Below are 20492 nucleotides of genomic sequence, written 5' to 3'. Positions count from 1 at the left end.
TGCTTAATTCAGTGGACGGCCACTCTGCCTTTACAGTTGCTCAGGCCACAAAGAGTGATTCAAGAGGAAGAACTTAACAGGAATGAGTCCTGATAGGTACATGTTGAGTATGAAATTGTTTTGTAGTTCCAATAGAACAGCTGAGTCCATGGCCATACCACCCTGTACAGGCCTGATCGAAAGCTAAGCAGGATGGGGTCTGGTTAGTACTTGCATGGGAGACAAATGGATCATCTGAGTAGAAGCTCAGAGCTCTACTTTTATTTATTTATTTTTTGAGATAGAGGCTCGCTCTGTCACCCAGGCTGGAGTGCTGTGGCACAATCTCAGCTCACTGCAACCTCCACCTCCTGGGCTCAAGCGATTCTCCTACCTCAACCTCCCAAGTAGCTGGGATTACAGGCACGCACCGCCACGCCTGGGTAATTCTTGTATTTTTAGTAGAGACAGGGTATCACCATGTTGACCAGACTGGTCTCAGACTACTGATCTCAGGTGATCGGCCTGCCTCTGTCTCCCAAAGTGCTGAGATTACAGGTGTGAGCCACCATGCCCGGTCTACTTTTATATATTAATAAACAGAGGAGTTCGGGCATAGTGGCACACGCCTGTAATCCTAGCACTTTGGGAGGCCAAGGCGAGTGGATCACCTGAAGTCAGGAGTTTGAGACCAGCCTGAGTAACATGGTGTGAAACCCCGTCTCTACTAAAAATACAAAAAAAAAAAAAAAAAAAAATTAGCTAGGTGTGGTGACAGGCACCTGTAATCCCAGCTACTCGGGAGGCTGAGGCAGGAGAATCGCTTGAACCTGGGAGACAGAGGTTGCAGTGAGCCGAGATTGTGCCACAGCACTCCAGCCTGGGCGACAAAGCAAGACTCCATCTCGAAAAAATAATAATAGTAAAATTGAATAAATAAAAAAATAAGCAGAGGCCCCAGAAGCAGAGGTGCTTGTCTGCACTACCTGTGTGGTACCTACCTACCCTGGGATACAGCACTCTTCTAAGCATTTTACAAAGACTGACTCGTTTTGTCCTTATTTATAGTAACCACAGAAGACAGATGCTGTTAATTTCTCAGCTTACAGATGAGGCAGAAAGGATAAGTAACTCATCCAAGGCCATGCCTCTGGGAAGTAGCAGAGCTGGAAACTAAACCCAAGCAGTGACTCCAGAATCTATGCTCTTTAACCACGATGGTCTTCTGTATATAATTTTCCTTCCCTATCCATAATCTGTGAGTTGAGGAACAAAAGCTTAAAAATCTAAAGAAAAAAGATGTCTGGTTGTACCTTCGGTGCTCTATGTGGTATGCAAGAGAAGGTAATGAAATTGCAGTGGGCTCTGGGGAAGTGTAATGTCAATGCCGTTCCAGTTTTCATCTGACCATGCTGAGTTTCCCTATAAAAAGCATGAAATACTTCGGAGATGGTGCAGAAGCAAGAAAATGTACCTGTCAGTTTGGATGTAGATCTGGTTTCACAGTGTATTGTATTTCTGGATACCCTGTCCAAGAGGAGATCTTCTGAATGATCCATTTAGGGTTGTTCCTGTTTAGCTTCAAAAACACACCGATTTTGTGTCTACTCGTGCCCCAGCCTGTGCTAGGCACTGGGGAGACCGAGATGCCAAGTTGTTTAAAACACTGTGCTGGCCCCCAAGGGCTTTGGTGGCCATAGCTCCAGAAGTAATAGCTTTGGTGGAAACCGTGGTATGTGCAAGTTTCACCCCATAAAGAGAGGAAATATAGGTATTCATTATATAAAACACGACGCAGGCCAGATGCAGTGGCTTACGCAGCACTTTGGGAGGCCAAGGCTGGTGGATCACCTGAGGTCAGGAGTTCAAGACCAGCCTGGCCAACATAGTGAAACTCCATCTCTACTAAAAGTACAAAAATACCCACATTGTAGCGGGTGCCTGTAATCCCAGCTACTCAGGAGGCTGAGGCAGGAGAATCGCTTGAACCCGGGAGGCAGAGGTTGCCGTAAGCTGAGATCGCGCCACTGCACTCCAGCCTGGGCGACGAGCAAGACTCCATCTCAAAAAAAAAAAAAACCAGTAAATATTTTAGATATTTATTAAATATAAATTTAATTTATATTTAATTATATAAATGTAATTTATATTTAATTATATAAATGTAATTTATATTTAATTATATAAATTGGGGAGTGGTGGGACCTGAGCTTGGCTTAATCTAAAAACGTGGTCCTTTCATGACTAAAATGAGCACTGTGCTTCTTCTCCTCCCAGGACCCCAGGAGCAAGCACAAGTTCAAAATCCACACTTATGGAAGCCCCACCTTCTGCGATCACTGTGGGTCCCTGCTATATGGACTTATCCACCAAGGGATGAAATGTGACAGTAAGTAAGTTTTCTTTTCCAGTTCATAGCGAGGCTCTGTAGCTCATGTTCAGGGTTTGCTGAGCAAGGAAGGCTCAGTAACTTTTCAACACCAACTCTTCAATAGAGAGAATTAGTTCAGGTATATACCAGACTGACAAAAGTGTAGAATCTTCCACTGGCAAAGTTCCAGTTTATTAAACTACTTGATTGCCTCATTATAAAGCCCAAAAAAGCCCTCGATTTATAAATGAGGTTGGTGGGTGCTGTCACTTTTTTTTTTCTTCCTTTTTTTTTTTTTTTTTTTTTTTAGTGGCAGAAGTCTTCAATCACTGTAAAATAGAGCCTAGTCAAACCCCAAAGAAGCCTCCCGCCGCCGGGTCCACATTTGGTTAGCTTCAAAATAAGCCAAGCAACCATACTCATTATCTTCCTATGTCTCTAATTAGTGGGTGGACTGTGGAAAAATCCAGTAGGCTCTTCTTAAAACTGAAACCAAAATGAACATAAAAACCAGAATAGTGTCTTATTTAAGTTCACTCACCCTGCATGTTTATGGACGGATCAAATGTGTATCAGCCCGGCTCAGAACACTGAGGACCACTGACAAGCAAGACACCAGCCCTTTTCTGTTATTTTTTGTTATGTGTGTATCTCAATCAACTACCAGGAGGAAAGAAAAGCAACTGTGAAGACTCTTTGCTTTGATCATTCTTTTTTTTTTTTTTTTGAGATGGAGTCTCTCTGTCGACCAGGCTGGAGTGTGGTGGCGCGATCTCAGCTCACTGCAAGCTCTGCCCCCCGAGTTCACACCATTCTCCTGCCTCAGCCTCCCGAGTAACTGGGACTACAGCCCCCACCACCACACCCAGCTAATTTTTTTTGTATTTTTAGTAGAGTTGGGGTTTCACCGTGTTAGCCAGGATGGTTTCGATTTCCTGACCTTGTAATCTGCCTGCCTCAGCCTCCCAAAGTGCTGGGATTGTGGGCGTGAGCCACCGCGCCCAGCCTGCTTTGATCGTTCTTAAAGTATGAGATTCCTCAGGCTATGTTTGTTTAAATACAAGTTGATACTTTTAGGGCATGAAAAGTTAATTTCCCAGCCTATTTTTCTAATAGGTTGGGAAGCACTGTGGAAATTTCAACCTATTGCTGTTTGCTAATGACTATTGCCATTTGCTATGACGGCCAGAAGCTGATATTTGTATCTTACATGGAGCAAACTGTAGAAAAAGGAACATAAACGAGCATTATAGAGTAGATGGAGTTTCTCAGGACACAGAGATTCTTTACCTTACAGGGTTGTACAGCGTCACAACCAAATGCCATGTTTGTTTGCTTCAAGAAACTCTAGGATTTCCACCTGTAATCCCAGCACTTTGGGAGGCGGAGGCGGGCGGATCACCTGAGGTCAGGAGTTCAAGACCAGCCTGACCAACATAGTGAAACCCTGTCTCTACTAAAAATACAAAATTAGTCGGGTGGTGGCGGGCACCTGTAATCCCAGCTACTCAGGAGGCTGAAGCAGGAGAATAGCTTGAACTCGGGAGGCAGAGGTTACGGTGAGCCGAGATTGTGGCATTGCACTCCAGCCTGGGCAAACAAAAGTGAAACTTGGTCTCAAAAAACTAGAGAAAAAAAAAACAACCTAGGATTCCAAAGACATGGTTTTCAGGGGTTCTGCAAGGGCTTACAATTTAAGTGCGTTTGTATATATATTTTAACTACTTTAAAACTGGGAACAAAATAAACATTCGAACGTGTTACATACTCAACCTTCACTCCTTGGGCAGAACTTGATTTCTGCTACAGCATCCTCTTCACTGAAGAGTCGGCTGGGATGGGGAAGCATACCATTAGACACTGTTCCTGTTTGTACATAGTTTTCTGTATGAATCAGGAGTTTTGGATCCTGTACCACTTTAACAAAATGCAAAAATAAATGAGATGTGGAGGCTGGTCTGAGACATCAACTTGCATCCCTAACCGCTGGTTTCAAAGTTCTGTTCGTATCGGAGGGCTTTACTGGTGATCCTTGAATGTCTTTATAATAAATATATGATATGAATTTGCTTTCGTTAGCTGAGTTGATGCTAATAAAATAACACTCATGTGGTTTACATAATTAGATTCTGCTTTAGATTTTGTTTGCAAAATGGTTTCCTTACTGAAAAAAATTTTGAAAACCGCTGACCTGGACCATTGCTTTTTTGTTTGGTTTTGTTTTAAACTCTTTTTCTTAGGAATCTTAAGGCTTCTGTGGCTGCCGCCTGTGCTCCTTTGATGAGCCCCCCAGAACTGCAACCCCTCCTGACCTTAACTTCTGCAGAGAAAAAGCCTCTTCCCATGCCCTTCCACCTTGTGCAATTGCAATCCTAGATAGAGTTCCACTTGGGATGGGGCAGGGCGTCAGAGGGCAGTGAACAACAACAACTCGAGTGGGCCAACCTCTCATTTTGTAGAGCTGGAAATGAAGTTAGAACAAATGAGCTTCCCAAGATATACAGCAGAGACTGGAACACGGCCCAGTGCACTTTCACCTCCCGTACCCTCCCCGTTGCCTATGTGCTTTCCAGAGGCTCTGGCATTTACTGCCTTCACATTGCAAATTTTGCCTGGACACTTAAAGACATGACATGGTTAACACAAGCGACATTCATAACACAGCTTTTCAGGAGCCTTTATATTGGCTAAATTTGAGGTGTAGAATTTTGAACAGTTAGCCTTGGAAATAGAAGCCTAATAGCATCCACATTTGTGAATTAGCTAATTGTTCTTTCCTCAGCATGTCCATCATTCTGCTGTCAGTCTTTAATCGGAGCGGTATACATTATTCATGATGCTTTTTCAATTTACTTTGTCATGTTAAAATTAAACACTCCAAATGAAATGGAGAGGAAGACCCCACCTTGATGATTACGGAATAACCTTATTAGTGTCCTGGCAAGGATTCGTGAGGATTCCAGGGGCCTTCCCTCCTTCTGAAAGCCTAAAGGTACAAGGACGATCGAGCTAGAACACCTACACACGGTCTTCTGTTTGTTTCCGGCACACAGGATTCTTTTCAGGGTTGCTTTGGTTCATTGCAATAATACTGATCTTTTTTTATCCTCCCCCTGTCTCACCCACATAATGTCAGCTGTAAGGAGTGGCTGATCATGCTAGGCAGGTATTTGTTTTACTTGGAATAATATTTAAATATTTGAAGACAGGTTTAAAATACCAAATACAAGTTCTTTGGGGAAAAAAAACACAGGCAGTGTACGTAAACCTTGTTGAAAATACAAGGTTAGCTGAGGAAAGGAAAATTTAATGAATTTTCTATACTCGATCTGCAGATTTTCACTCTTTCTCAGTGGTAAGCCCAGAAAAGCATAAAGAATTCATTAGCAAAAAGTCTTACGTTTAAGCTGGGTGCAGTGGTTCACATCCGTAGTCCCAGTGCTTTAGGAGGCCTAGATGGGAGGGCCGCTTGAGCCCAGGAGTTCAAGGCTGCACTGAGCTAGGATTATGCTACTGCACTCCAGCCTGAGAGACAAAAAGAGACCCTGTCTGAAGAGGAAAAAAAAAAAAATCCTATGTTTAAAATTTTCATATTATTTTGCCTCTGTGTACATAAAATATTAATTAAGCTGAGCTTTGTACATATTTACCTGTGTGAATTTTGTATACTGTTAAATATTTGAAACAATCACAGAAGGCCAAGCTGGGATATTTTGCTTCAGTGAAGATTGAGCAAATATGGTATGGGTATTTTAAGGATATTGTCACTCACATGAAGCCTGTGCTGTACAGGACATCTGCTAACAGTTCTTTATGTCACCAAAAACAGTATAGCAAAGTATCGAGTTGGGGGTAACTCATTTTCACTTCTGCTCGTGCACCAAAACACTGAGGAGCGGTGGTTGGAGTCCATATGCCCAGCTCACCCTCTGCTTTCTTGATTCACAGCCTGCGATATGAACGTTCACAAGCAGTGCGTCATCAATGTCCCCAGCCTCTGCGGAATGGATCACACAGAGAAGAGGGGGCGGATTTACCTAAAGGCTGAGGTTGCTGATGAAAAGCTCCATGTCACAGGTAAGGCTTGCTCATCCCGGAGCAGTGTCGTGGGCAGGCATTTGGATGAAGGTTGATATTAAGGCAGGGTGGGGGCTGGGCTGTATGCCCTGAGGCCTCTGGAGAGGCAGTTGCACTGGTGGAACCATCACTGTCTGGGAGCCCTGCAGCCCTCTGAACCCTCATGTTAATACACCTCCCAGGAGACGGGTCTGTACACCCAAATTCCCAAATACTCAATGTCACACGAAGTCACAACCACTGTGTGGACTGGACTATTCTGACAGCATTGTTCTAGTTCCACTCCCGTATACTCTCCTCCCGGTGACAGGGGGTCAGGGGAGCCAATTAATCAAAATGCTGTTGGAGGAAGTGGAACTAGAACAAGGGGAAGCAAATGGGTGGATGACCCAGGTGTTTTGTGGCATTGGGCTGTGATGGCCCAATAAATCCACCTCAGCAACAGCAACAGCCATTGAGTGCTTTTGCTTCCCCTGTGTTAGGGATGGTGCTAGGAACTTCACATAGATTAATTATTTAGACCTGACACCTAGCTGGTTATTAACTTCATTTTCCAGAAGAGGACACTGAGACACAGGTCAGTACTTTGCAGTGTTACAGTTAGTAAGTGAGGAGCTGGGATGGGAACGGATGCATTTGACTCCCGATACTGTGCTTGTAATGACCACACCTCCTACAAACAGCCTGGCTAGGTGACCGGAATTCCCTGTCCACGGGCCTGGTTACTCCCTCCTCGGGGCTGTTTCTGGGTGGGCTCTGCCATGGCATGGCTTTTCCTTTGGTTTTCCCACCAAATCCACTTTCGGTTAATCGGCACACTCAGTCAAGTTATCCTAGGCCTAGGACCCATCATGTGTCCTCAAGATGACTTGAGTTCTCTGTACCATGACCCACTCCATGTTGGTGTGTGGTTGAACTCTCAGGCATCAGCCTATTTCCTTGTACTTGGGGGTCCCGGAGGGACCAACTGTATACATTCCTCTTGTTGACAAGGGCATTCATCTTGATTGATCAGCAAAGGTATCTTCCATTTGTATCTAGGAATTTGAAGCGGTCATAAACATGGAAAGACTGATGCTAATTTATTATGTTTAGATAACAGAAAACATAGAAGAAAAGCTTAGGAGGATCTGTTTAAGAGAAAAAGGAAAGGTAGGGGCTTCCAAAGAAAAGCTTACTTTTGGAAACATCCTCAGGTTTTTCCTTTGAAAGATAAGCAGATGTTCTTTTTTTTTTTTTTTTTTTTTTTTGAGGCGGAGTCTCGCTCTGTCGCCCAGACTGGAGTGCAGTGGCCGGATCTCAGCTCACTGCAAGCTCCGCCTCCCGGGTTTACGCCATTCTCCTGCCTCAGCCTCCCCAGTAGCTGGGACTACAGGCGCCCGTCACCTCGCCCGGCTAGTTTTTGTATTTTTAGTAGAGACGGGGTTTCACCGTGTTAGCCAGGATGGTCTCGATCTCCTGACCTCGTGATCCGCCCGTCTCGGCCTCCCAAAGTGCTGGGATTACAGGCTTGAGCCACTGCGCCCGGCCGATAAGCAGATGTTCTAACCAGGGCTGTCCTCTCAGGTAAGAACTCAGAGAAAACCAAAGGATTCCAGGGTATCGCTAGGAGAGGGTAACAGTTTGCCTCCAGATAACCTTGAAACCAGCTATAGCTGATGGTCAAAGTGGAATTGGGAATGAAATCCCTATCATAGATACAGAATCCCTTCTGACTTTTTGTAGATTTTAGAGAAATTATTTTATTTTCTCAAGACCATCCCTATTGTGCCAATGCCTTTGGGGCTGTGGCTGTCACCTGCATTTCTTTTTAATGGGCTGATGCTGTCCTTGGAATCCACTCTGCCCTTATCTGACAGCCAGGGCACCTCTGACTGGGCACTGCTGCTGTCTGTCCAGAGGAAGATGGTATTCCTTGGGGGCCATGAGCCAGGCCACGAGCCCCTCTGCAACATCACAGCCTTGCTCTTGTTTCTCTTTTCTACTAAGGCTTCCACATTGTCAAAACCACGTATGGGGGAGCAGATTTTGCAGTCAAGGGGAAAATTACCATAACACCTAGTCTCCATAGGTGGTAAGGGACCAAGGAGCATAAAGTAGAATGCCTACAGGCTAAACATTTCTCTGCTTTCCTTACCTTTCCCTTTATTTCCAAAGCGACTGCTGTTGACACTAGAATAGACGTCACAGGTGAATATTCAGAGTTTAATTATGGGTTTACAGGTGGCTACCTTATGGCTCGCTGTAAGGCAAGAATGCCTGGACAGAGCATTTAAATGTTTAGCTGGCATTCTTTGTGTTTCTAGGTAAAGCAAAACATACACACTGTGCATGCTGGACACACCCCGTGCCGTCTTCGGTAATAAAAGTAGCAACCGTATGTACTGCCTGAACCTTCCAGTCTCTCCTATGAGCCTCAACAGCCTTGCAGATCTAAAACTGCACAGAGAGGCACAGATGCCCTGGCTGGAGTGGCACAGGTACACAGGTGGAAGAGAAAGGTCAGACCTCATTGTGCTAGAGCTTACATCAAGCTAATTCCTCTACCATTGCCAAGAGTTGAACTTGACTCACAATTGTAGAATCAGCTTAAGGAACAGTACCTTTCACTGGGTCGGACGTCGACTTTTTACATGTGAAAGCCAGCCAGTATTACTTACGGCAACTAGCTGGGCCAAGTCCCTTGAGAATTCGTTTACAAATTTTTGTAGAGCTATAGCTCCACTCTAGGAATGTGAATTCAGCAAGTTTAATAATAATAATGTCTTATTCCATTCAGGCCGTATCACAAAATACCTTAGACTGGGTTATTTATAAATAATAGGAATTTATGTATCACAGTTCTGGAAGCTGGGAAGTTCAAGATCGAGGCCCCAGCAGATTCAGTGTCTGGTGAAGGCTCCATCTCTGCTTCATCCATGGCACTTGTCACTGTGTCCTCACGTGGAAAAGGAAGGCAGGCTGTGTCCTCACATGGTGCAAGGAGCAAACTTGCTTCCTGTTATCTCTTTTATAAGGCTCTGCGTTTGGATGAAATATCCCAAAGCAATTCCTTCCCAAATGCCCTGCCTCTTAATACTTTCACACTGGAAATCCAGTCTTAAGATATGAATTCAGACCACAGCAAATAATAGCAGCAGCTCACAGCTACTCAGTGCTTCCCCCACAGGACTACTTCTTAAGTACTTTATGTACTAACTTTTCTTCAAATCTGTGAAGAAGTTGACTTTATTATCCTTACTTTATAGATGAAGAAACAGAGACACAAGGAAATGAAGTGACTCACCCAGAGTCACACAGATGGTAAATTGGATGGCTAAATATTTAAATGGCAGATGCAGAGAGAAGATATTTTGATGACAGTATCCATAAGAGTTGGAGTCTATTTTTAAAGTACAGTTGTGTGTGTGAAGGGAATCCAATCTTAAGTATGGAAAGTCAGGCTCAAGGAAATAACTAATTAGTAATTACATCTTTAACATTTTTAATTTAAAGTAATTTAAGATTTTCAGAAAAGTTGCACACACAGTACAGAGTTCTCGTACACCCTTCACCCAGCAACCTGTGGTATTAATGCCCTTGTGCAACTATAGTAGCTGATAACATTGTGAAAAATAGGTACTTACAGCCGGGTGCGGTGTCTCATGCCTGTAATGCCAGCACTTTGAGAGGCCGAGGCGGGTGCGTCGCTTGAGGTCAGGAGCTTGAGACCAGCCTGGCCAACATGGTAAAACCCCATCTCAACTAAAAATACAAAACATTAGCCAAGTGTGGTGGCATGTGCGTGTAGTCCCAGCTACTCAGGAGGCTGAGGCAGGATAATCGCTTGAACCCGGGAGGAGGAGGTTACAATGAGTCCGAGATTGTGCCACTGCACTCCAGCCTGGGCGACAGAGCGAGAGTCCATCAAAAAGAAAAAGAGAGACAGAGAGACAGAGAGAAGAGAAGAGAAAGGAAGGAAAGGAAGAAGGAAGGAGTACCCGTATTAGTTACTAGGAATTGTTTTAAACAGCCAAATAGAAGACATCAGACTCATCTTCTTTCAGTATAAAAGGGCCGCAAGTGGTACTAAGCAGAGCCCCCTTGGGGCAGCACTTGCCAGTGATGGATGGCATCCCCACCCCCGTTACCTGCCTGCAGCATTTCCCAACCAAATAGTTCAGGCATGAGTTTATCTTGAGAAATGTTTTCATACCAACAGCTACCATTTATTGAGTGCTTGCTCTATATTTATTGTTAATAGGACTGGACCTTTGTGCTCAGCGTTTTATGTTCATTGCTTCATTGACTCCCCAAACAATCCCATGAAGTAATACTATTATTATCCTCCTTTTTGAGATGAGCAAGGGAGCTGAGAAAGGAAGAAAATCACTGCAAGTTACAGGGTGGGAAGTAGTGTAATGGGGGCCACAGCCCGGGCCTGGCTTCCACACCCTTGCTTTCAGTACACGGGCTATGAATGTTCCAAGTCTCTCTTATTAATTAGAGTCTCCTTTGGAACAAACAATAAACCCATAAATATTTGCTGAACCCCCAATCGGCACCCCACAAGGTTCTGTGAGGTCATGGAAAGTCCCAACGTGGGACTTAAAACCAGGGGAGAAAAGAGTAACACAGGAAGAGAATACAGAACAACCCACATCCATGTAAAATTAAGTGCCAAGTACGTGGTGATGAAATAGCACACCCTTGGGAGGTGCTGAGGGTGGGGAAGGGGACAGAGATGCAAGGAACCTGTGGAGAAGCGGCCGACGGAATACTGTAGGTATTTGAGAGGCAGAGAGGGAAGACAGCTCCGACTGAGAGAGTTAGAGGGCTGTGGGAATTAGCCTGGTGATGGCTTTCATGGGAACACAAATATAAACCAGAAGCCATCATGCACAGAGTTTATGGTCCAAATGTGAGTGATTTCTCAGAAAATGCATTTAAACCTAAACCCTGAGCAGCTGTGTTAATTGCTAGGTTAGTTCCAGCTGTGTCTTACCTGTGTAGAATCGCAAATTTTACGCAGTAATCCCAAAGTAACATAGAAACTCCCAACAGGAGCTCTGCTTTGGGATGGAAACCACCCTTTGCAGTCAGAGGTGAGTTTTTCTTTCTAGCTTGGTGGGGTATTTATGGGAAAGCCCTCCGCTTTAGCAGTGTATTTTTATTTTTTGCCTTCAGGCAGTGGTGCTGATGTTATCAGAATGGTGTCGCATGTTTTTTTTTCTTCTTCTTCTTATAGGAGATTGTAATTGGTTTTCTACACTCTGGTGTGTTTTGTAAATTCGGTTTATAGGAGTAGTGAAAAAAAAAAATCCCTCATGGGAACCAATTTTCAATTTAATCTTGTAAGTAAATGGAAAAAATATCGGGTGCTTTACAGCTGTTTCAGGAGCACATCTCTCCCACAAATAGATTATTCTGAAGAAGAGTCTAATTTTCTCAACAAGTTGAGGTTGTTAATTTGATGTGGAGATTGAAGTTTTAAACTGAACTCTGGTCGGGGAGGGAAGACTTCCTCCCAGCTCTTACCGCACGGGGACTCCTCCTGCCTGCCTAGGGCCCTGCGTGATTCGATGTCTGTCGCCCCTGCAGGTACGGAGACTCACCCTCATCTTATTGTGTATTCCCTCTGTGTGTTCTTCCACCTTATCATGGTGTATTTGCTACAGAATGAAGGAAATGAGCCTCAGCTTTGTATCATAATCGTTCATTTTTTTGCTTCACCCATTGATCGTACATTATTGAGCGTGTGTCCTGCTCTCTTCCTGGCACCAGGGATGCTAAGATGATTAAGACCTAGACCGTGTCACAGACCGTGTCAAAGACCACACAGACCGTGTGGTCTTTGGGGGAGAATTCAGGGATGAAAAAAAATTGCCGGGTGCTGTACCTGGTTTTTTGAAGTGCAGTGGGAGTTTGGGAGAAGGGGAGCCTCAATGGCCCTGGGGAGGCAGCAGGTGACAGCTTCACATCGGAAGTGGCTGTGGAGCTGGGAGGACAGGGAAGGAAGGAGAGGGCGTTCCAGGCAAAGATGCAGAGTGTGTTCAGGAAGCTCAGCACCATCCAAGATGTCAGGAGTTTCAAGTGAGAGTTGGAGACAGCTGGAGGGAAGCTTGTTTCTTTCCATTTTTCAAGTACGAGAGCTGCAATCATCAGTTTACCAGTGCACAATCCTTAGGAGCCATGTGCACAGGCTCCGAGTTAAATATTTCTTTTTAAAATGGGAAGATTTTAAGTTGCAGGTAGCTACATTTTCAGCAAGAACAGAGCCTGAACTCTAGACATCACCCTGAGATTCACAGTGAGCAGAGATCTTCTCTGTCATTGCTGGGTAAGGAGACGCAGCAGGTAGCGCATGCTTTGCCTAAAAGCTTTGCACAGGTACCTTTTGCAGTGACAAGCAGGCTGTGGAATATAATAACTTGAGGGCTGCCAGCAAGGAGATGCACCAAGCTGCTTACTTAAAGGAAAAGGTATTAGTTGGAAGTCGTTGCTGTTCAATAAATCTTAGTTACGGGATTTGGATCCAGGTCAGGAACATAAACGGTGACGCAGCAGATATATCTGCTCCTTTGTGTAGGGATGGAGAGGGTGCTGGCAAGAAGCTGCTTATCCTGAGGGGCACCCACAGTGCCCACTGTTGGTGATGCTGCATTTGACCACTTAGTTCCGTGTTCTTAGCGGATCCCTCCACTGCAAAGGTATTTTTGTTGTTGTTGTTTGTAATTAATAAGGAATCTGGATGTCGTACTTGATGACCAGCAACCTCCCATCTAATGGTTTTAGCCTTAATTATTTTTTATTTTATTTTATTTTACTTTTTTTTGAGACTCTGTCACCCGGGCTGAAGTGCAGTGGTGCAAGCTTGGCTCATTGCAACCTCTGCCTCCCAGATTCAAGTGATTCTCCTCCCTCAGCCTCTCGAGTAGTTGAGATTATAGGCATGTGCCACCATGCCCAGCTAATTTTTGTTTTTTTGGTAGAGACAAGGTTCCACCACGTTAGCCAGGCTGATCTCGAACTCCTGACTTGAGGTGATCCACCCGCCTTGACCTCCCAAAGTGTTGGGATTACAGGCATGAGCCACCGTGCCTGGCTGATCATTCTTGATTAAAAGAAAGTAAGGAGACATGATTATTGGCCGGGCGCGGTGGCTCAAGCCTGTAATCCCAGCACTTTGGGAGGCCGAGATGGGCGGATCACGAAGTCAGGAGATCGAGACCATCCTGGCTAACACGGTGAAACCCCGTCTCTACTAAAAATACAAAAACTAGCCGGGCGAAGTGGCGGGCGCCTGTAGTCCCAGCTACTCGGGAGGCTGAGGCAGGAAAATGGCGTAAACCTGGGAGGCGGAGCTTGCAGTGAGCTGAGATCTGGCAACTGCACTCCAGTCCGGGCGACAGAGCGAGACTCCACCTCAAAAAAAAAAAAAAAAAAAAAAAAAAGGAGACATGATTACCAAATGCAATCTTTAACACATGGTGGGATCCTGGATCCAAGAAAAAAAACAGCTGTTAAAGAACATTTGGGGGACCGTGGGGACAGTTGAAGCTGGACTGTATTTTAGAGAATGTTTTTGTACCAATGTGCAATTTCTGGGTGGTAATGGTCACGTGATTATGGACGGGACTGCAGAAATATTTTAGGGGTCATTTTTCCTGATGTCTGCAACCTACTTCCAAATGGTTCCACAAAAGCCAAAAAACAGACAGAAGTCTGAAAATAGGACCAGGCAGGGGTTGGGGGCAAGAAGAAGAGGGTGTGCGCAGGCAAGAGCACCTGTGGCGGAATAATAGTGAGTGACTCTAGAAAGTGATATAGTACTTCAGTTCACTGTACTGTTCTTTCAACTTTACTCCCAAAAACTTAGGCAGTGATACCTGTGTCTGGAGCTTGGTTTCAGCTGTTCCAGTACTTAAATGTCCTCTCTAGAGGTCATTCTTGGCTAGAAGGAAGCCCCCGCTGAAGCAGCCATCGGAGCTCTTCAGCAGTCCAGCTTCCTCGCCTCCACCAGCTCACTCTATGACCCCCCCACACCTCTGTCCATGGCCACCAACAGCTTTCCTTTTGTGGATGGCACACCAAAGGAGACAATTATTCTGCCTCAACCCTGTGTTTCCTTGTGGCTCTGCACTGAGGCTGGGCCCTGAAGCCTGGTTCATGAAGAGCACTCACCTGGCCTCTGGCCCCCATTAAACAGGTGAGTCACTGACCATTTCCTTAGAGCCACCTGGGACTGGCTGCATGGGACTTGCCATGACACAGCGGGCCAGACTGCCACAGGCAGGTTTTGGGAATTGTACACTCACATGGATGGGCAGGGGCTGCCTGGGATTGGGAGCTACTAGTGGTCTATGTCCCCAAGAGCTTGTGTATGACCCCCATTTTCCAAATAGCTCAGGCAGAAAAGAAAACATGAATCAAACAGCTAAAGGAGTCATATATAGGTGTGTGTACATATGTGTAAGAAGTAGGCTGGGCGTGGTGGCTCACGCCTGTAGTCCCAGCTACTCAGGAAGCTAAGGCAGGAGGATCTCTTGAGCCCAGGAGTTTGAGACCAGTCTGGGCAACATGGCAAGACCTCATCTGTACAAAAAGAAAAAATAAAGTAACCAGATGTGGTGATATGCACCTGTAGTCCCAGCTACTCAGGAGACTGATGCAGAAAGATTGCTTGAGCCCAGGAGTTTGAGGTTACAGGGAGCTATGATTGCACCACTGCATGCCAGACTGGGTGACAGAACAAAACCCCATATCCAAAAAAAGTAGTAGTTGTGGGCACAATGTTGGCAAAACTGTTACTTATGATATAAATAAACATCAAGGAGTTGGAGAATGGCTGAGTGGGCCGTTTGCATTCTCCATCTCCTCTCTCCTTGGATACCCCTCTCTCCCTGATCTGGGGGTTCCCTGCCCACTTTAAAGACACCAGCTTCTATTTCCTGCAAGCTTCCATCTCTTAAAAATAAGTAAGTAAATACATAAATAAAAATAAATAAAAAACCAACACGCTTTATGATGCTCACACATAAGAGAAACTACTTCCTTTAGTTTGGGCTTAAATACCGGTAGAGAAAAGTCCATAATAAGAGGGGTAACTGCTCTTCATGACAAAGCACACTTTGTCTCCATGGCTTTGTACAAGTTTCATGAATCCACTAACATTAGCTGATTCTGAAAGTGATAAGCGTTGTAGCATTCATTTTCCCTGGGGAGAGGCGCAGGAAGCATGGGTGTCCTCTCTTGTAGGTGGAGAAGTAAGAATGAGTGGGGGGTTCAGTGTTCTTGCAGAGAGGATTGGTGGGTCCGTTTAGCTTGGGAAATGGTCGCAGCATCTGGCCGGGGAGGAGGGGGGACCCTTATTATCCGATGATCTCTCCTTGCCTGGCCTCTTGCAAATGGAGATGCTAACGAGACTCAGCCAGTCACAGCAGTAGCAGCTGCCTAGAAAGGGGACGTGAAGGGCAAACCAGAGAAGCTCCTGGTGTTTCCTGAATGCAGAGATCCTGTGAGAAGAGAAACCGACACTGACTGAACAGTTTTTGTGTACCGGGCCCTGATTGGATGCTTTCCTACATATTCCATCACAACCACCTTTCGGAAAAAATGCCATCATCAGCATCAGCAGCATCATCATTTTGCAACTGAGGAAACTGAGGCTTGGAGAGCTCCTGCAGCCTGCCCAGCTGCCTCTAGCACCCACACATGCCCTTCCCACTATTGTAAGCAGCTGACCCTTGGCTCTGGCTGAGGGAAGATCCTGTGGTGACTCACAGCTGTTTCCCTTGGGTACAGACACAGCCCACACTGTTGCTTCAAGTGCTTGCAATTTCACATTTCTATCCTGCAATTAATAGTGGAGGCTACTCTGGGATGGCTGCGCAGCTCCTCTGATTACTGTTCTGTTGGCACCACTCGGGGTGAGGGTCTGTCCTCACTTCCCCAGACCCTCCATTTTCCAGGGTTTCCATAATGGCTGGAAATAAAAATGGCAGCAGGGAATCCAGCTGAAGTTTTCTGTGCTGGAAAATGAAGAATTAAAATGGGCAGAAGGATGGAAACGAGCCGCTTCAGGACATGTTTTGACAGTGTGTGACTTGCATGGGCATGCGACTGGACCAGCCCTTTCTTGGCATCCTCCTGGCTTTTTCTTAGTGGTCCCAGCTCTTCCCCATTGGAGACTCATCCTGCTCTCACATTCTCAGTCTTCAGAGAAATCAAATCTAGCAGTCACCTGCCTTGAGTTCATTGGTGCTTAACATCCAGGCACATCCTTGGCACAAGAAAACAGGAAAGTGCCTCTTAGCTAAAACATATAGCAGTGCGCTTGTACCAGAAGAAAGCCTGCACATTATCCCATTCAAATGCATATGCTTTGGGGTCATAACTGGCATGTTTTCAGTGGATTTATCTACTCTCTCTTCTTCCTTGATTGGACATTCCTGAATATCAGTGTCTTATGTCCACATGCCCTCTTCTGCAGCCAGTACCTTGCCCATCTCCCCATATTTACCCTTTATGTCCCCTACTCATTTGCACCCAGATTTCCAACCCATTCGCAGCCTCCCCAGTGTGGCAGGCAACAGCCCACCAGTGTTTCCCTCCCTCCTTACCTTTGCTTGTGCCATTTTCCCTGCTCCCCAAAGAATGTATTTTTAACATTCAGCTCCAGTTACCTTTAGGAAGCCTCTCCTCACGTTTTATGCCCTGCCTGAAACCGACCACTTTCTCTCCATGCCTTTTGTAGCATGTATTATGAGATTTCACCTATGTGTTTATTTGCATATTGATCTCCTTCCACTATATCATAAGTCCTTTGAGGTCAGAGATGGTGTCTTATCTCCTGTACCCAGCCCAGTGCCTCAAATTTGTACAAAATGTGTGTCTGTTGAGCCGATGATGATGATGATGGAAGTACACAACAAGCACAGCATAGAAGTTGACTCAGGCTTTTACTGCACTCCTCACCCCAAATCCAAGTGACTCTTCCCGTTTTACCCCTACATCTGCATCAAGTCAAAATGATCCTGTTTTAACCCAATTCATAAAGCCACATGACTTCTGGGATCCTTTAGAGAAACATCTATCAGCTAAGAAAAAGGTTGCGTCTTCTCAAAGAGACACATCATTATTTACATCCCTACTGTTGTACCTTGTCCTGACTGATCTGTGGCTCAGCTTAATGTCAGATATGTACAGACTTGCAGCATGCCATCCCACAGATTGTTATGCATGCTTGGTTCTCTGTGCCACGATTCCAACAGAGCTTTTCACTCTGGGGGCTTAGTCACTAGATGTGCGTGGGAGGCAGCAAATTGGAGCAAAGGGCAAAGAGTTGCCAGTGTCATTTCCTTCATGCAGCATTTGTGTTTGTTGTAAAGCACCCTGGTATCCATGCGCGTGGTGACATAGTTTCTCTTTCTCCTGCTTAAGATACCCCAAGCCCCCAGATTCTTTATAGGGTCATCAGTCATCCGTCTTCTTTGACTTCAGTGACTCCTGCCAGGAGGAAGCACTCTTAAAGATAGGCTTTGAACGCCTGCATCCCTGGAAGAGGAGAAGCAAATTATTTCTGGGGCCTCTTTCAAGATTACCCCATTAGAATACAGCGATATTGACATTGACTGAGCAGGTCATTCTTGTGCCGGATTTTAATTGCTTCTAATTATAGGATTATCATTTAAGCACAAGATTAATTGCTATGAAATTATTGCAAGGAACTTTATCTTCTTCTAGAAAGTAAATGTGTTAGCCAAGTGAGAAATCTCTTAGAAGCTTGCAAATGATGTCTTTTCTATCACTTTCCTTTGAAACTTTCTTCTAATGCTTGGGGAATGGGAGAGAGATCTTGGGGGATCAGGATGGAAGACGAAATAAATAACAGATAAATGCTCCTTTTGGTTCCCGGTTCTCCCCCAAAAGGGTGGAAAACTTGAAGTGTTTGGAAATGGTTAGGTTCACCAGTGGAAATGTCCTAAAATAAATGCAGAAATTTTTTTCCTCTCTTGATCCATGTCATCTTCAACGGTGGGTAGGAATGGCTCAGTAGGAAACTAGAATCGGCAGGTGCTGTCCTATGGTCCTTTTCAACACCAAGCTGCTCGGATATCTTAGCAAAAAAAAAAAATGTTTTCAGATGTGTTGTAAAGGAATCTCCGATTAATGTGAATACACCTGCTCTGATTATTGGCATCAAAATGGTACAGAGAAACATCAGACTGTGTGCATCTTAGCTTGTAGGCATTTCCAGTTGGAAAGATTCAGATTTCCTGAGAAAATATGAGATAAGTTAGCTCCTGAGCTGGTTCTAAAATATCCCCATTTGAATAGCGGGCCATGGCCACCCACTGAAAGCTCCGCACAGAGCATCCCCACGGGGGACTTTTTATACTGAGAAGAATGGTAGCCGCCTTTACATGCATTTTCCTTTTTAATTAATGCAAGGTTTGTGGTTAATTAAAGACAGGGTCCCTTTTCAAACCAAAGCAGGCATTTTTTCCTAGAATAATGAAGAGAGAGTAGAAGCAAGGCAAACTTCCTATAAAAGTTTTCACAGTGAGGAGGGGTGAATCTGGGGAAGGTGGCCTGAAGGAAGTGTCGTTTCATCAACTTCGACTCACTGGAGGTAGGGAATGAAATCAGAAGAGACAGACACCTTCCTCACTGAACACCCAGTGGGGAGGTGGCTCTTTTCTGGGAAATGCCACACTGACCTCCCTTTCCCTTTGTTAAGTCTGGGAGTGGGGGTGCAGCTCAGGAGAGACATATTTCTTTGGGATATATTGCTGCTGTCATCTTACAGCCTGCACAGGTGACTTTTCGTGGAAGAACTCTCACAGGTGAACATCTGCCCAAAAGAGAAAGTGTATGTGCAGTGAATGTTAGAAATAGCACCGTCGCCCTCCTTACCCTTTACTAATACCCACCCTCTCTGAAAGACCCTGAAGTCTGTTTCAATCCCTCCCACCCCAGTATGGCAGGGACTCTGTTATCCTCAGAACTTCTGACTTCTGAAGGATGCCAGTATATATTTGAAAGACAAAAAAAAATCCCAGCATACTTTACATGACCAACACTCCATAAAGAAAGAATACAGCAGTCTTGTGTTTATAAAATAATAAAAGTGACTTGCATTTAGAGGATACTGTGGTGTATTAGTCCGTTCTCACACTGCTATGAAGAAATACTCAAGACTGCTATTTATAGAGGAAAGAGGTTTAATTGACTCACAGTTCTATAGGACTGGGGAGGCCTCAGGAAACTTACAATCATGGCAGAAGAAGAAGCAAACACAGCCTTCTTCACATGGCGGCAGGAAGGAGAAGAAGAATGAGAGCCCAGTGAAGGGGAAAACCCCTTATAAAACCATCAGATCTCAGCCAGGCACAGTGGCTCACACCTGTAATCCCAGCACTTTGGGAGGTCAAGGCGGGCAAATCACCTGAAGTCAGGAGTTCAAGACCAGCCTGGCCAACATGGTGAAATCCCATCTCTACTGAAAATACAAAAAATCAGCTGCGTGTGGTGGCAGGCACCTATAATCCCAGCTACTTGGGAGGCTGAGGCAGGAGAATTGTTTGAACCCGGGAGACAGAGGTTGCAGTGAACTGAGATGGCACCATTGCACTCCAGCCTGGGCAACAAGAGCAAAACTCTGTCTCAAAAAAGAAAAAAAAAAAAAATCAGATCTCATTATCTTCACTTCGTCCTTCCCACGACCTCTGGGGATTATGAGAACTACAATTCAAGATGAGATTTGGGTGGGGAAACAGCCAAACCATATCATATGGAACTGGCTTTAAAGGCAGGTAGTCTGGATTTGACTTCCAACTATAGCACTAATTAATGTTGAATAAGTATTAGGGGTTGTTACTCTATAATGGAGTTTTGTTCCAGTCACATTAAGTCATGTGGTTCAATGGACTGAAGCATGTCACTTTATTGACAGATTAACTCTGTCAGTCCTGACTCATTCATGGGGTAGCTATAACCACAGTGAGACTGCAGCGGCCCCAACCAAGAAAATCTAACCCCAGACCTCGTTTGTTTTCCTTCACCATGTCCACCAAGCAAGACA

General features: G+C 45.0%; 1 protein-coding gene across 2 annotated transcripts in view; it reads left to right on the top strand.

Moving 5' to 3' along the window:
* The window catches only part of PRKCA (protein kinase C alpha), a 514582-nt gene that overhangs the window by 343976 nt on the left and 150114 nt on the right, over positions 1-20492 (top strand). For both annotated transcript variants that reach the window (XM_033183907.1, XM_033183908.1), the window contains exons 4-5: positions 2257-2368; positions 6299-6427. In XM_033183907.1, coding sequence (XP_033039798.1) covers positions 2257-2368; positions 6299-6427 — 241 coding nt within the window. The remainder of the gene's footprint in view (positions 1-2256; positions 2369-6298; positions 6428-20492) is intronic.

Source organism: Trachypithecus francoisi, unplaced genomic scaffold (genome assembly GCF_009764315.1).
Source record: "Trachypithecus francoisi isolate TF-2019V2 unplaced genomic scaffold, Tfra_2.0 Lachesis_group20, whole genome shotgun sequence".
NCBI classification, from domain to species: Eukaryota; Metazoa; Chordata; class Mammalia; order Primates; family Cercopithecidae; genus Trachypithecus; species Trachypithecus francoisi.
Note: the sequence above shows the minus strand (reverse complement) of the source record. Positions and strands in the feature narration are given on the sequence as shown.